At 42.3% G+C, this 14,259-nt stretch overlaps 1 protein-coding gene across 1 annotated transcript in view; it reads left to right on the top strand.

The window, feature by feature from the left end:
- FER1L6 (fer-1 like family member 6) overlaps nt 1–14,259 on the top strand; it is an 85,180-nt gene that overhangs the window by 24,880 nt on the left and 46,041 nt on the right. Inside the window, exons 3-11 of the mRNA XM_064645475.1 lie at nt 37–163; nt 783–837; nt 933–1,064; nt 1,703–1,765; nt 5,416–5,494; nt 6,930–7,086; nt 8,142–8,328; nt 9,915–10,107; nt 11,104–11,453. Coding sequence (XP_064501545.1) covers nt 37–163; nt 783–837; nt 933–1,064; nt 1,703–1,765; nt 5,416–5,494; nt 6,930–7,086; nt 8,142–8,328; nt 9,915–10,107; nt 11,104–11,453 — 1,343 coding nt within the window. The remainder of the gene's footprint in view (nt 1–36; nt 164–782; nt 838–932; nt 1,065–1,702; nt 1,766–5,415; nt 5,495–6,929; nt 7,087–8,141; nt 8,329–9,914; nt 10,108–11,103; nt 11,454–14,259) is intronic.

Raw genomic sequence — 14,259 nt, 5'->3', positions numbered from 1 at the left:
TGTGAGTTTTACTTTCTTGTTTGTTTTCTTCATCAGGTGATCATGATGAAAGTGCAATTCTTCTCCATGACAACCTTGGAAGAAGAGAAGAGGGAGAGGAAGACTCAATAAACAGCAATGCTCTGTCCGATGTTTTTGGATCCCTAAGCCCAAAGAGGAAAAGGTGCTCTTTCATGTATCTTATCTAATATTCCTCAAAACACCTTTTCCATCCTTCTCAGGAATGGCATTGCCCTAGAACAATACATCTGTTGACAGATAATCCATTTACTGATGGCAGTGATCCCTTTACTCCTGCTCTCCCACATGACAGAGTGGGATGTACTTGTCAGCAAAATATTGTCAGCTCAAAGATATCAACAGATGCTATCCAGTGCAGAGAGAGATTGAAATGGATCCTGTGAGTGCCTCAACTGTGCTAATGAACTTTGCTAAAGAAAACAAGCCAGAGGGAACAGCAATCTCTATACCAAAGAGCTTGTGCAGTTGTTTTTTTTCATTCAGGGGAGGAATGGAGTCAGGTTTGATGGGATCAGCAACTGAAATCATTCCCATGCATGACAGGTAGCTGCACTGGTTTGTGTGGATGCCAAACATTTCCCTATTAACAAGTATATGAGTTCAAAGGTGGTCTCTGCTGCCGAAATCAAGCCTAACAGTTCACAACAAAGCTACCTGCCATAAACAATACTAGCTTAGTGCTTGAGAAGTCTTTCCAACATGTGCCCAAGTACCAGCTTTTGCCTAGAAATGCCTAATGACCTGTTTTGTCATTTAAACAGGGCAAAGCTGGTGACTAGAATTCACGAAGAGGAGCTGAAAGCCCAGAGCTATCAGGTGAGCAGGGAGTGACGGCCCTTAAGCGCCTCTGAATTCCTCAGGCAGACTGGACCTGAGCCCAGGAATGTGCCTGGTATCCTTGTTCCCCACAGATTGCCATCACTATCATCGAGGCCAGGCAGCTGGTGGGTGAGAACATCGATCCTGTGGTGATCATTGAGATAGGTGATGAGAAAAAGCAAACAACAGTAAAGGAAGGCACAAATGCCCCTTTCTACAATGAGGTAGGTGCTTTCCCTTAAAGAAGACACTTTCTTCAGTGGCTCTGGGTGTACGCTATTATTTAGTAGCCCAAAAGGGGATGAATTAAGTTTGTAGAACCTGCATGTCTGAGGTGGGAGGTCGGTCCAGGGGGTCAAGCACCAGCAACAGCTCTGTTCGGTTTAGTTCTGTTTGCTCTTTCTCTTCTCAAACGCTATCCATCCTGTTCCCCACCCTCTTCAATTAATTCTGCTCAACTCCCACTGCTGTTGCAGTTTTTCAAATTATCTACTTGGGAGCATGGTCTATAGTGCTGCTCACCCTGCCCATTTCCCTTCCTGTTATTTCACTGTTTCAGCCTTTCCTTAACATATGCTTGTTCCAGCTGGTGACAAACAAGACCAAAACAACCCCAGAAACCAACAGGTCCTTTGGGTTTCCTTGTGCCTCCTGTCCCTTTGACAATAGCCTCTAGTCTGGGCCACAGCTGACACGAGCTGGGGGCAAGGAAAGGGTTTTGCTGTGTCCACCAGTGCCTCCCCAGCACCCTCAGTGTCTCACCAGGACTCTATGTGGCAACCCAAAAAGTTGAACCATTCAGCTGACTGCACTGGCTGCCATCACAAGGATGATTCTGATCTGCTGTCACCTTTTCCCACAGTACTTTGTGTTTGATTTCGTTGGACCACAAGTGTTGCTGTTCGACAAAATAATCAATATCTCTGTAAGTACCTGGGAAAGCTTAGCACAGTACGTAAAGGTCATTGTTGTTTGTGTAACTTTGGCTCTAAATGATTCATAATGTAATTAAAAAGAGAAATAATTTTAGGTACCAAGAGTGCTATAAAGTCAGCAAGTAGTGTGGGAAAGAAAAAGGATAAAGGAGAGGAAAAAGAGGAGAAGCAGCTGGCAGTGATTTGAAGGAACATAACCCTAAAGGAAGATTTAGTCTGCCTTTTCAAGGACACGCGTTGCTGACTTGGCAATTAACAAGATAGAATGAGAAAATTCAGATTAGCTCACTTTTGTTAGCACAGTCATCATCCCTTTAAATTTCAAGCTGCCACTTGATTCAAATGACTGAGTTGAAATGTCTGGCTTATCTCAATTCCTCAAGTACAACTTGTTTCTAACTAAACTAGTCCAGGTACTTTATCCTCAGCAGTGGCTCTCGAGCTGTCTGGGAGTGCCAGTGGCTGGTTGCTGTCAGAACGGGAGTGGGCTCCAAGTGTTCAGTGATGCTTCCACTGCTCACTGCAAGTAAGGTTCCAGCGAAGCTATGGAGGGACCTTATTGCTCTCTACTATTATCTGAAAGGAGGTTATAGACAGATGGGAGTCGGTCTTTTCTCCGAAGTAATAAGTGATAGGACAAGAGGAAATGGCCTCAAGTGTTGCCAGGGGAGGATATTAAAAAAAAAATATTCACTGAAAGGGTGGTCAGGCTCTGGAACAGGCTGCCCAAGGAACTGGTTGAGTCACCATCCCTGGAGGTATTCAAAAGATGTGTAGATGTGGCACTTGGGGACATGGTTTAGTGGTGAACCTGACAGTGCTAGGTTAACAGTTGGACTTGATGATCTCAAAGGTATTTTCCAACCTTAATGATTCTGTGATTCTGTGGCATCTCAGAACAGTCCTGCTGGAAGACACATATGCTTTTGGACTTGGGGCATTAGATAATGATGTGCAGTTTGGAAGTCCAAGTCTATGGAGCCATGTTAATTATCTTGTCTGAGACTCATCACCACATTTAGCAAGGTTTCTGAGGAATTAAAGATCTCACTAGACTCTGGACAATGCTGTATTTGTACTATTTAGAAATACCACAGGCTATGCCCTTCATGAACTGTTTGGTTTTTGTTTGTTTTTTTTTTTTTTTGCCAAAGTCCATCCACTTTGCCAGATATTTCTCTGCAAATAAATAGTGAGTTGTTGCTTGAGGAAAGGTTCTTTTTCTCTGAAATGCTTTGTCAATTTCAAAACTGTACACCAGGAAAGGGTTTCTGCTGATTGTGCTTAACAGAGACAAGCGGTGGTCAGGACCTATAGGGGCACATCTTATACTTGCTTTTCTGGGCTGCTAGTGGAGTGACTTTTTCCTACAGAATAAAAAGTGTTCATTTACACATGGCCAGCTGGACAACTAGGTTTTCAATGCTGGTAGTAAATTGTCAGTCTGAATCCTAAGGCTCACTTGAAATCCCCTGTATCACATGCACAGCTCACATATATAAAGTTCATACAGGAGGTATCTACAGACCTAATCTCCTCTTATCTCTGAGGACAGAATTTACTACAGGCTGAAAATTACTCCTATTTTGCATGGGAGCAGATGTCTCCTTGCTGCTATGACTCACATCCCAGTGTATGGCCCCTATATGTGTTTCTGACATGGTTCATATGAGCACAGTGCCAAGGCATCAACTCTTGTGTGCTGCTGCTGCTGTTGGGGGACGTGTAGTTATTTTTCTCCAAGATATGGCCAGTCTTTCCAATCTCACATTCTTTTGATAAAGATTCCACATATCCAGTGATGGAGGGGAGAGTGCCATCTTTCTGAGTGTATTGGGGATGTGGCAAAATGTGTCACCTTTATCTGCTGTATATCTGCATGGTTTCATCAGGCTCAGCAAACTTATTTGATTTATGCCTGATGAAGGTGCAACACTAAGAAATTAAAGATCCTCTAGATAAAAATGACTTTTTAAAAAAACCCCACAAACGACAACAAACTAACCCAGTGCAGTGCTTATGTATGGTACTGAAAACAGAGATTCATTACCTTGCAGTACAGTTTTGGAGAATGCAGTCTCTCAGGGGAATAGAAACAGAGGAAATGTGTGTGCTGGGAGTGAAGGAAACCCTGAGGGATGGAAAGTTTCACAGCACTTGCTTAGCATGAATCTCACTTAAGGAGAAACAAAGGTTGGCAGCCTCCATTGCCAGCATTCATGCACTGAATTTGCTTAATCTGTACAAATGAATTTATCTGCATATGAAAGCTCAAGGAAAACAAAGGAGATTAGTGCCCTTGTCCATCAGTTCAGCAGTTAGTGTAGCTGTATCCAAACCCTGCATTTGAGAGGAAAATGAGACTTTCAATTTATCAGCACCTGCTAATTAGTACTGAAATACTGCTGAAGTGAGGAATTACCAAGGACAACTGAGTGTGTTCCCTAAATCACAGAGGCACAGTGGCCCCAGCCCCTTAACAGAGAATGACATTATATTGCAACTGGAAACCTGAGTTTTCTGGTGAGTCTTGATGAAAGCATCAGTGATCTTTACTTTGAAATGTATGTCTCCTGCATTTGAGAAATTTACATTACAAATCCAGTGCAAAATTGCAGAAGTCTTGTATCCCAATCCAGGAAGTGTAGGTCCAAAGAGAGGGTATGAGGTCTTCCAGATTCCTGGTATGCTGTCAGAGGCTTAGTTGTTTACTTCCAGTGATTAGAGTTAGCTTCTGTGGACTTGAATGGGCTTGGTTTCTCTTTGCAATTTGGTCAAGGTGTTCTAGAAAATTCATCCTGCTTTCAGAGGCTTTTCCACAGCCAAGAAATAGATTTCAACCTTTTTAGATCTTCTGAAAACAGGTGATATACATTTTTTGAGAAATACAGTTCTAGCCTCTGCCTTATCTGTGAAATGAGGCACATACAAGTATTTGAAAACCAGACAAGGAAATAAATAGATCTGGGAATCATGGTAATTGAAAATTATTAATTAAATTTGAATTCAATTAAATTCAATTCATTACTTGGCATGAAGAATAAGGAGACAGACTTGCTGGGGCCTGCTTGCCATCTCATTTACATCTATATTACTCCTCTGATTTCGTTAGTATTGTGGGGGGTAAATCAGAATTGAGTCTCTTGGTTTATGTGCACATTGAAATGTTGCAAAGAAACACTTCAATTCTTTGTCCTCTGAGTGTACTCAGTTCTTACAGCAATTCAGCTATACACAGAAAGTGATAAAATTTCTTCAGTGAAACCAGTTTTGCCCCGTGTGTTTACGTTCATTATGATTTATTTAAAACTGCCAGAATAAGTACTATAAGTGCATCTGCTCGGGAGACACATCCATCTAATTGCTGCTTTATATAATCCTAGGACCTGGGATGAACCTGTGTGATTCTGCTCAGATGCCACTGTATTGTTTTCTAAATTGGCACAATATTGGGTAGGGAACATATTTCAAATGCTTGCTGTACCTTCTGTGGCTATGCGTCCCCAGTTTTGGGTGGTGCTGGATGTTGCTGCTTATTACCTCTGAACCAAATGTGATCTTTGTCTCGATTGCTCTTTCTTATGCTGACTGGGAAGAGAGGTAGTGACATTCTTTAACCCTTCTTCAACCTTTTTAACAGGTTATGCACAACAAATTGATTGGGAGTGTGCTGATAGGTTCCTTTAAAGTAGATCTGGGGACAGTGTACAGTCAGCCGGGTAAGTGGTGCATTTTCTGCCCGTTTTGTCTGTTAAATGAGATGTAAAGCAGGGAAGGAGAGGGAGATGTGATGCTTTTCTGTTTAGATGCTTGTGGTTTATGCCGAGGGACAGACTTAAAAGTTTTTGGAAGTGTTGTGTTTGTATTTGGATAGCAGCCAAACTGTTGGGGAAAAGTTCAACACTGAAAACACTTTGTCAACCTGCTCATTGGTGGGAAGCACTTATCAAGGATGGCTTCTCTTTAGGTGGTCAGAGTGGGCAGTTCTACAAAACCCAACTTCACTCATTTGCTGTAGAGCATCCAAAGCTCTGCTGTGTGTGTTGGGGTAGAAGGAGTGGGAGGAGGGAGAGCAGGATGGAGAGTAGAAGGAATAGTGAGGAGAGCATGAGACAAGTGAAGGAGCAGAAAAGAATAGGAGAGTGAAGATGACAAAGAGGTGACCATGTGTCCTCTTGACTTGTCATCTTCAGAGCTGTCCAGTGCTTTCTGAAATTTGAAGCTAAGAAAAGATCATCTATCCCTTTTTTAATGTGTTTTTACAACCAAAACATTCACAAAAAATATACCTCTCTTCCATAATTACTCAAGGACCTGGGCTCTTGGTCTTTGGGAAAGAATGCATTTAGGCCACTTGCTGTACATGTCACACAGGTATGACAAAAGTGTGGAGTTATTCAAGCCACCCTTTCTTCAGGGCTCCTGCAACAGTCACTAGAGAGAAACGGCCTATCTGAAGTGAGCAGCTTTTGTCTGTACTCAGACTGTGTTAGTCTCTGAATTCTCTCCTGTATCTCCTGCTCACACTTTAGCAGGAGGGTGGTTTCTGAGGGTTGATCTTGAGCTCATATCCCTGGTACACTGTGCTCTCTCCTTCCCACTCCTGTATATACCCAGGGTGATGTCCAAGGACTTAATGTAGGATGTTAGGACCTTTCTCAAAGGAGTTGTTGAAGCAGTGCTACATCAAGGGCTGTTTAGGGTGAACTGTCGTGTGCATTTTCCCCCTTGAAAGATGGAGCTGAACCTGCTCCTGGCTACTTCTTCTTCTTCTGGTGGCTGTCCACCCTCTTTCCTCTGTTTCTTAGCTGTCTGCCAGTGTAACACCTGGCCACAGCTCCCAGAAAGGGTTTTGCTGCTGCAGAGTTCTGAGATCATCAGCTGCTGAAATACCACCCAACCTTCCACTGGGCTTTAGCCAATGATCTCAGTAAACATAGATGAAAATGGGCTTTTTTTCCAATGAGCTCTGGATCAAGCTTTGTCTTTTTTGTCACACAACATTTTGGACCCTCTAGCTGTGTCTGATAAACAAGCACAATCCTCCTGGAAGCACAAATGTTGTTTGATGTGCCCTTTCTGGGAGTGAAGAGGAAAATATTTGCATTTGTTTTGCATTCTCTATTTGAGTGCTTAAGCTTGTCCTTCTTACAGGTCATCAGTTTTGTGACAAGTGGGCGCTTCTCACAGACCCTGCTGACATTAGGACAGGAGCCAAGGGGTACCTGAAGTGTGACATCAGTGTAACTGGGAAAGGTGATGCAATACAAGCTACGCAGAAAACAGCTGATACTGAGGAGCAGATTGAAAAGTACTGCAACAGTTTCTTGGGTTATTTTAAACTCCTTTCTTCTTTACTAGATGCCTCAATATGTCCTCTGCCCTCCTTTCTGTCCTTTCCTTGTTAACTCAGCATTACTAGCAGGATAGCATTGTACACCTGGCTGTTCTGATGTGCTCAAAAAGAGTTTTTACAATCCTCTCAACTAAATTGAAAGGCTTGTTAGGGTCACTCCTCTGCAGCTGATAGAATTGGCCAAGTTCTGTGGCTAAGTTTCAAATTATCTCTGACAGAAGATTGATCTGAAACCAATTAAAGATTTCTTAAAACAGTGAACTAAGAAGAAAAAATATGAGGAAAAATTATTCCTTTGCCACTATCAGATATGTATGCATGGATATTTTCCATATCCTTAGATAAACTCGAGTGCATTATCATTCTCCTTGTAAAACACAGAAGTTCAATGTGGTAAATATGCTACCAGCATACTTCAAATTTTACAGGGGCAATGCTTCTGGTCAGTGCTAACCTATTGGACCAAGTCTATGGAGAGTCACCAAGATGATGGAGAGATGGAGCAAATGTTCCACAGGGGAAGGTGGTGGATGTTAGTTTCTTGAGCATTAAGAAGAGCAGTCTAAGGGGTATCCTGCATGAAAAGGCCTCTTTTCAGATGAATGAGTAGAAGTATGTAGATGAAGGAGAGGCTTTGGATGCAAGTTAGAACAAGGGAATTTCAGAACAGATTTTTTTACCATGAAGATGGTCATGTGTAACAGGGGCCCAGAGAGAGGGGCAAATCTCTGTCCTTGAAGATATTCAGAATTTACTGGACAAGGTCCTGAGCAGTCTGATCTAACTGGACCTGATTCTATATCACACAGACAAGTTTGTCGAGTAATGCTGTATCATTTTCTCATGGTAATGAGAATTTTTTTGGTTTAGATGCAGAAGCAAATTCATACACCTTTTTGTGTCTTCTCAGAATGCATGCTAACTTGAGGTGACAGTACTGTTGGAAAAAATATCACTTCATTGTCTGAGTTTTCAATTTTAAGAAAACAGCTTCTTGTTTTTTCTTTCAGAAACCTCTTGATCCCCAAAGGCTTTCCATCTGAAAGACCATGGGCCAGATTTTATGTGAGAATTTACAAAGCAGAAGGACTTCCGAAGATGAACTCTAGCATCATGGCCAATGTCACCAAAGCATTCATAGGCGACAGTAAGGACCTTGTGGATCCCTATGTGGTGGTCATGTTTGCAGGTCAAATGGTAATTGGGATCCTCTTGATCACAAAAATAGGCCTTCTTTCCTATTAGCTGTGCTACAGGCAGGTGATTATGCTGATGTCCTTTAACTTATAGTTACATAAATTAAGTAAAACACATATTTCTGCCATCAGAAATTTTTTAGTTCTTAAATTATGCAGGAATACAGTGATGGAGACACTTAATGCCAGCAGATCTAATATCAGCCTCACAGCAGTAGGTTAGAGGCAGGCAGCAGGAGGGGAAAGAGGATTCCGTAGCACTGTTACTAAAACATCGAGTTACAAGACAGTGATTTACCCAGCATGGTATTAGGTAAGTGCTATGTTCTGGTCTCCCTAGAGTGAAATAAGGAAGCAAGACTGAAATCAGTAAGGATGGTTCAGTCTGGATTTTAGGGCTGTGTATTGATTTCTGAATTACTGTGCTGAAATTCAGAACCCTTGCAGCTTTCTGTGGGTAGAGTTAAGCATTGTAGCAGACTGTCTCAGTGCTGCCTCGCTTCGTTGCTCCCAGAGCAACTTTGACATCAAACATGGTGTGACTGCTGAGAGGAGCTTCTGACTTTGGTGGAAGAGGAGTGTAGAGGAGGTCCGGGGGCCTGGTTTCTCTGGGGTACATCCATGAAACGTGTGTCAGGGAGTCTTGATTATTGGTGTAAATAAGGAAAGAATCAAACTGGCAATTATTTTAAGCCAGCAATGTTTTCTGTGTGCAAGGAAGCCTTAGGGACAGGTTCAGTCAGTCCTTTCCAGACATTTCAGGTGTGAGAACAAGGCCCTTGGTGCTGATTTCATGTTTTGTTGTGAATCCAAATTGCAAAGTGTTACTTCTCAAACTAGTATGGGTTAAAACATTCAAATGCATGAAACCTTCAGGTTCAATAGAGGACTGAAGAATACATAAGAATGAGTCACTGATGTGAGTTTGCACACTGGTGTATAAACATGGTTTCAGAGGTAGTGTTCGTGGGTTTCCTGATTCAGTTCTCCCCACTGAATGTGAAAGCAGAAGTTCTGCTACAGCCAGCAACTGCGTGGATTATGATACAACCCTGACATCTCCTACAGTTTAGGAGGAATAGCTCTGGAATCTACACCTCTACATAGGCATTCACCAGAATGTGAGCCAAATAAATGGCTAGACTTTTTGCTAGATAAATTGCCTCGTTTAAGGTATCCCATTGGTACATGCAGCCTGGCAGAATTAATGAATTTAATCTTTTATGAGACAAACTGCGCTACATCACCGCTACCCAGATATTTCAAAAGCCATTTGAAGATGTGCAATTTGCAGCAGAAATGTCAAAGTCTGTCTTTACAGATATATTTTGTGCAAAGGGGCCCTGAAGAGTTTTGTTCCAGGTTCTGATGTGCAGGTAAGAATTCTTTAGCAATAACGTAGTCTTTTGTTAGATATGGAAGGCAAAATAAACAAGCTAATAGAAAAGCCGAAGTACATTCAAGATAGGATATTTGTGCTTTAAAAATTACTAGAGAGATATTGCTAAGTGCAATCTGTGCTATACTCATTGCCATTCTCTAGACTTCAACCCCTCTGGGGTTAAGTTTGCTGGATTTCCATTTCAGGGCCGGACAACAGTACAAAAGAACTGTGCAGATCCAGTGTGGCAAGAACAGATTATCTTCAAGGAAATGTTCCCTCCACTCTGTCGAAGAGTCAAAATCCAGGTCTGGGATGAAGGCAGCATGAATGATGTGGCTTTAGCCACACACTTCATTGATTTGAAGAAAATATCAAATGAACAGGACGGTGACAAAGGTAAAGGTGAAAATGTTCCAGGATAATGCCCCTAAGGTAAAATCTGCTTGCATGGAAACTAAGCACTGGTTAATCCCATTTTAGGAATGTCCAGAGCTCAAGTGTTGGTTCTGAGAGACCTTCTGTTGCTTAATTTGACATCATTTTACACTGTGCTTGTTGTATGGTGGTCTGCCACTGTCTTTCTTGTTAAAGGACTGCTGCATGATTTGGTACCTTCTTTGTGACTGTGGCAATAGTCTACTCTAGTCATTAAGGATGACTAATGTAAGTTTATAGTTCATGTGAGTTTCTGTTGGGCAATAAGCACAAAACCTGAAAATCACTGAAAATCAAAGGCAGAGCAGGCTTGTGGTTTTTATCTACCCAGTAAAAGCAAAATGTTTAGGTAACGTTCAGCTGGGTGCTATCACAGCCCAGGGAAATACCATGGACTAGTGTGTTGTCTGCACCTATGTGAGGTGAGGCTCACTACCTGGAGTCTTTTCACCTGTGTTTGAGTCTACATTTATAACCGTGTTTATGTTGTGTGATCCATGTGTGGAACATGTTCAGTTATCACAGCTCAGCAAAGGCACAGTAACTCCTTAAACCCACTAATTCAAATGTGTATCCAAGTCTCTAATCAGAAAATAAAAGAAAAATTCGTATAAGCTGAGAAGTGACATGGATGTGGAAATATTTTAGCCTAAAAGAGAAAGCCTTCATTACTCTCCCTTCATGTCCCAGCCCTCAGTCTATAGAAGCAAAGAGATGCAATAGACCTCCTGACCCAGCATGTGTGGTACAAACACCTTCTGAGAAAGAGCTCCATACCAGCACAGTCCTGGGCTGGGTATTGGCAGAGGCAAAATCATGCTCTGTATGAAGTGGTCCCCACTGCACAGAAATGATATTTGGCTTTTGGTGTGCACGAGGCAAGATTTCTTGGAGCAGATAGTGAGGAGAGCATACTAACACCAAACAGAAATGCCATAAAAGGTACTTTATCTCCAGGGTTTTTGCCTACCTTTGGGCCTGCCTGGATCAATCTCTATGGCTCACCCCGGAACCACAGCCTCATTGATGACCACCAGGAGCTTAATGAAGGTTTTGGAGAAGGGGTTTCCTTCAGGGGACGTCTCTTCATTGAGATTGCTGTGGAAATACTTTCAGGAGGAGCCCGAGAGTCAAAGTTTTCAAGTATTATCAAGGATATCAAGTTGTCATCCAAAGGTAAAGACTTCAAAGCACTTAAAGGAAAAGATAAAACTGAGAAAGCAGGAGAGGATCGAAAGTCAGCTGCTCCTTCAAATAAGATGAACTCAACTGAAGTGGAAGTCGAGCCATTTGATGTACCTTTAGAGGTCAGTATGATGTTAAGAGATTGGTTGTCATGTGTCCCTAAACCTCCAAGGATGACACTGGTACGTGTGTTTGGGTTCAGGCCGTATAATACTACTTTTTCTGCTCCCTACAGCATCTCCATGTCTCCATAGTCTTGGGACCTTCCCATAATAGTTCAGCACAAATGGATCATTAATATGTACCTGTAACTCAAAAAACTCTTAAGTAGGACTTGGTGTCCCTAAAACTCAGGTCTCCTGTCCTATTGTTGCTTTTGCACTAGCTGCATCCACACATCCCCACCAGAAACTTATATGATGCAATATCTGCTAATTGACAGAGAACCAACAGGGGCAGCTGGTACTGATTTCCTGTATTCATTCAAGAAAATTGGTAATTGTCAGTTGAAGTCAGTAGGGAATCACTGACATAGATTTTGTACAAATGCAGAGAGATAGATACAGTCTAGCTTGTTTTGCTCTCCTCCTTTAACCCTGCATTGCCAGTGTGGTATTAGATCGATAACCTCTTTAAGAGAGAGTTAATGAAAATTATATATTCAATTTCAACTAATGTTAACTGATGTTACTTGCTTAACTTCGCCTGTTGTACAGGGTTACATCATGGGAAGATCTGCACTACAGTGCTTTGGGAAGGTTGTGCAGTTGTGGCAGGGATTTGGGAGCTGAGCCTGTACCTGAGATTTGCTTCTCTGCTCTCTCACATCCCTGTCTGGGAGCGGCATTGGTGCACACGCAAGCTCTTTTTTTTTTTTTTTTACCCAATAAATGGGAAAAACTCTTCTCATAACCAATTTTCCTCCTACTTCAGTACGTCTACTAGAACTACCTGAAAGGAGGCTGTGGTGAGGTGAGGCCTCTTCTCTGAGGTAACTAGGACAAGGGGAAATGGCATCAAATTCCACCAGGGGAGGTTCAGGTTGGATACCAGGAAAAATGTCTTCAGAGTGGTTAAACATTGGAACAGGTTTCCCAGGGAAGTGGTGGAGTCACCATCCCTGGAAGTGTTCAAAAACCAAGTAGATGTGGCGTTTTGCGATATGGTTGATTGGGCAGGGTGGTGTTTGGTTGAATGTGGCACCTGTCTTGCACAAACTCAATTACTCACATTTGGTGCAGTAACTGAATTAAGTTTTTACAAAGAACACCAGCTTAAATACAAAGTTCAAACTGTAACGTGATCTTTCAACTAATGACATTAGAGCACTTCAACATGCATGGGTGAAAGTCCTAGAGAACTACAAGTCCCAGAATGCCTTTCAGCATCCTTCCTGTAATAATAACTGCTACAGTTGGAGGTTGGACTTGATGATCTTGGAGCTCTTTTCCAACCTTAATGATTCTATGTCACTGATCAAAACTTTGGCTCAGTGCTCAAGATACTTGTGTTCTTTAGTAGATATGATTCTTGGTCTTTCAACTCCATCTCTACAAGTAAATGGGAGAGGAGCAATTGTTCTTTGGTCTTGAGGCCTAGCCTTGACAAGTGTTCTTCCTTGGCCTGTGCCCTGGAATCTTTGGCATGAGTGCTGGCTGGAGCAGGTCAAGGAGTGTGTTTGTAGAGAAATGGCATGGGTTAACTGCAAGCCAGTTGTGTGAACTTGTGGAGTGGTCTTGCTTTATATACTCATATAGTTGTAAATTACCTCTGTCCCTCAGTTCTTCTCTGAAGACTGTAAGAAATCTTCCTTCATCCCCATATCACCATTGGGGAATCAGAGCTCAAATCAGTCCAGCAGTTTAATTACCTAGGTAGCCTCATCTCCTCAGATGGTAAGATCGACGGAGAGATAGACAACAGGTTAGCAAAGGCATATAGTGCTTTTGGAAAACTCCATAAAAGAGTTTGGCGTAATAAACACTTGAAGAAAAGTACAAAGATCAGTGTTTACTGAGCCATTGTGCTGTGTAGTCTCTTATATGGATCTGAATCATGGGTCATCTACCGCCACCACCTGCATCTCTTAGAACACTTCCATCAACGCTGCCTCCGTACAATCCTAAACATCCACTGGTCAGATTATGGGACTAAAACATCTGTTCTAGAACAAGCAGCACTCACAAGTATTGAGGCCATGCTGCTGAGAACACAGCTGCGTTGAGCAGGACACGTCTCCAGGATGAAGGACCACCGCCTCCCTAAGATCTTGCTTTATGGTGAACTTGCCACTGGCTGCTGCAAGAGAGGAGCCCCGAAGAAAAGATACAAGGACTCCCTGAAGCAACATCTCAACCTTGGCCATATTGACCAACATAACTGGTCTACTCTGGCCTCCAGTCAGGAGGTCTGGAGACACACCATCTATAACGCTGCTGATGCTTTTGAGAAAGCACGCAGGATCACCCTTGAGGAGAAAAGACAATGCAGAAAGAATCGTGCCTTGCAGAATATACCTCCTAAGGAGTCTTTCTGCTGTGCCTTTTGCAACTGGATGTGCCTATCTCATATTGGCCTTTTTAGCCACCAGCATGCTTGTAACAAACGTGGGTAGAGCCTTCCCCAAATCTTTGTTCACGAAGCCTAGCCATGATTTCCGTATAGATTTTCCTATATATGGAAGAAATACATTATTGTGAATAGCTCAGACACTATGGTCTTAGGCTCTAAAAAAATAATCCAGGTAGAGGAACAAGCCCTGCTGTAACACTAACAAACCTTAATAGTAGTAGTAAGGATTTTTTTCTGCATACTGTGTCTCCGTTTCAAATACCAAATGAGTAAAGGGCAACAACATGATACAGTGATGCTTGATATTCTTTTGGTTTTGACATTCAGCAATATTTCATGCTACAGTAGACACAGTAA

Source organism: Pseudopipra pipra, chromosome 1 (genome assembly GCF_036250125.1).
Source record: "Pseudopipra pipra isolate bDixPip1 chromosome 1, bDixPip1.hap1, whole genome shotgun sequence".
Lineage (NCBI taxonomy): Eukaryota > Metazoa > Chordata > Aves > Passeriformes > Pipridae > Pseudopipra > Pseudopipra pipra.
This window is presented reverse-complemented; position numbering and strand designations above follow the sequence as displayed.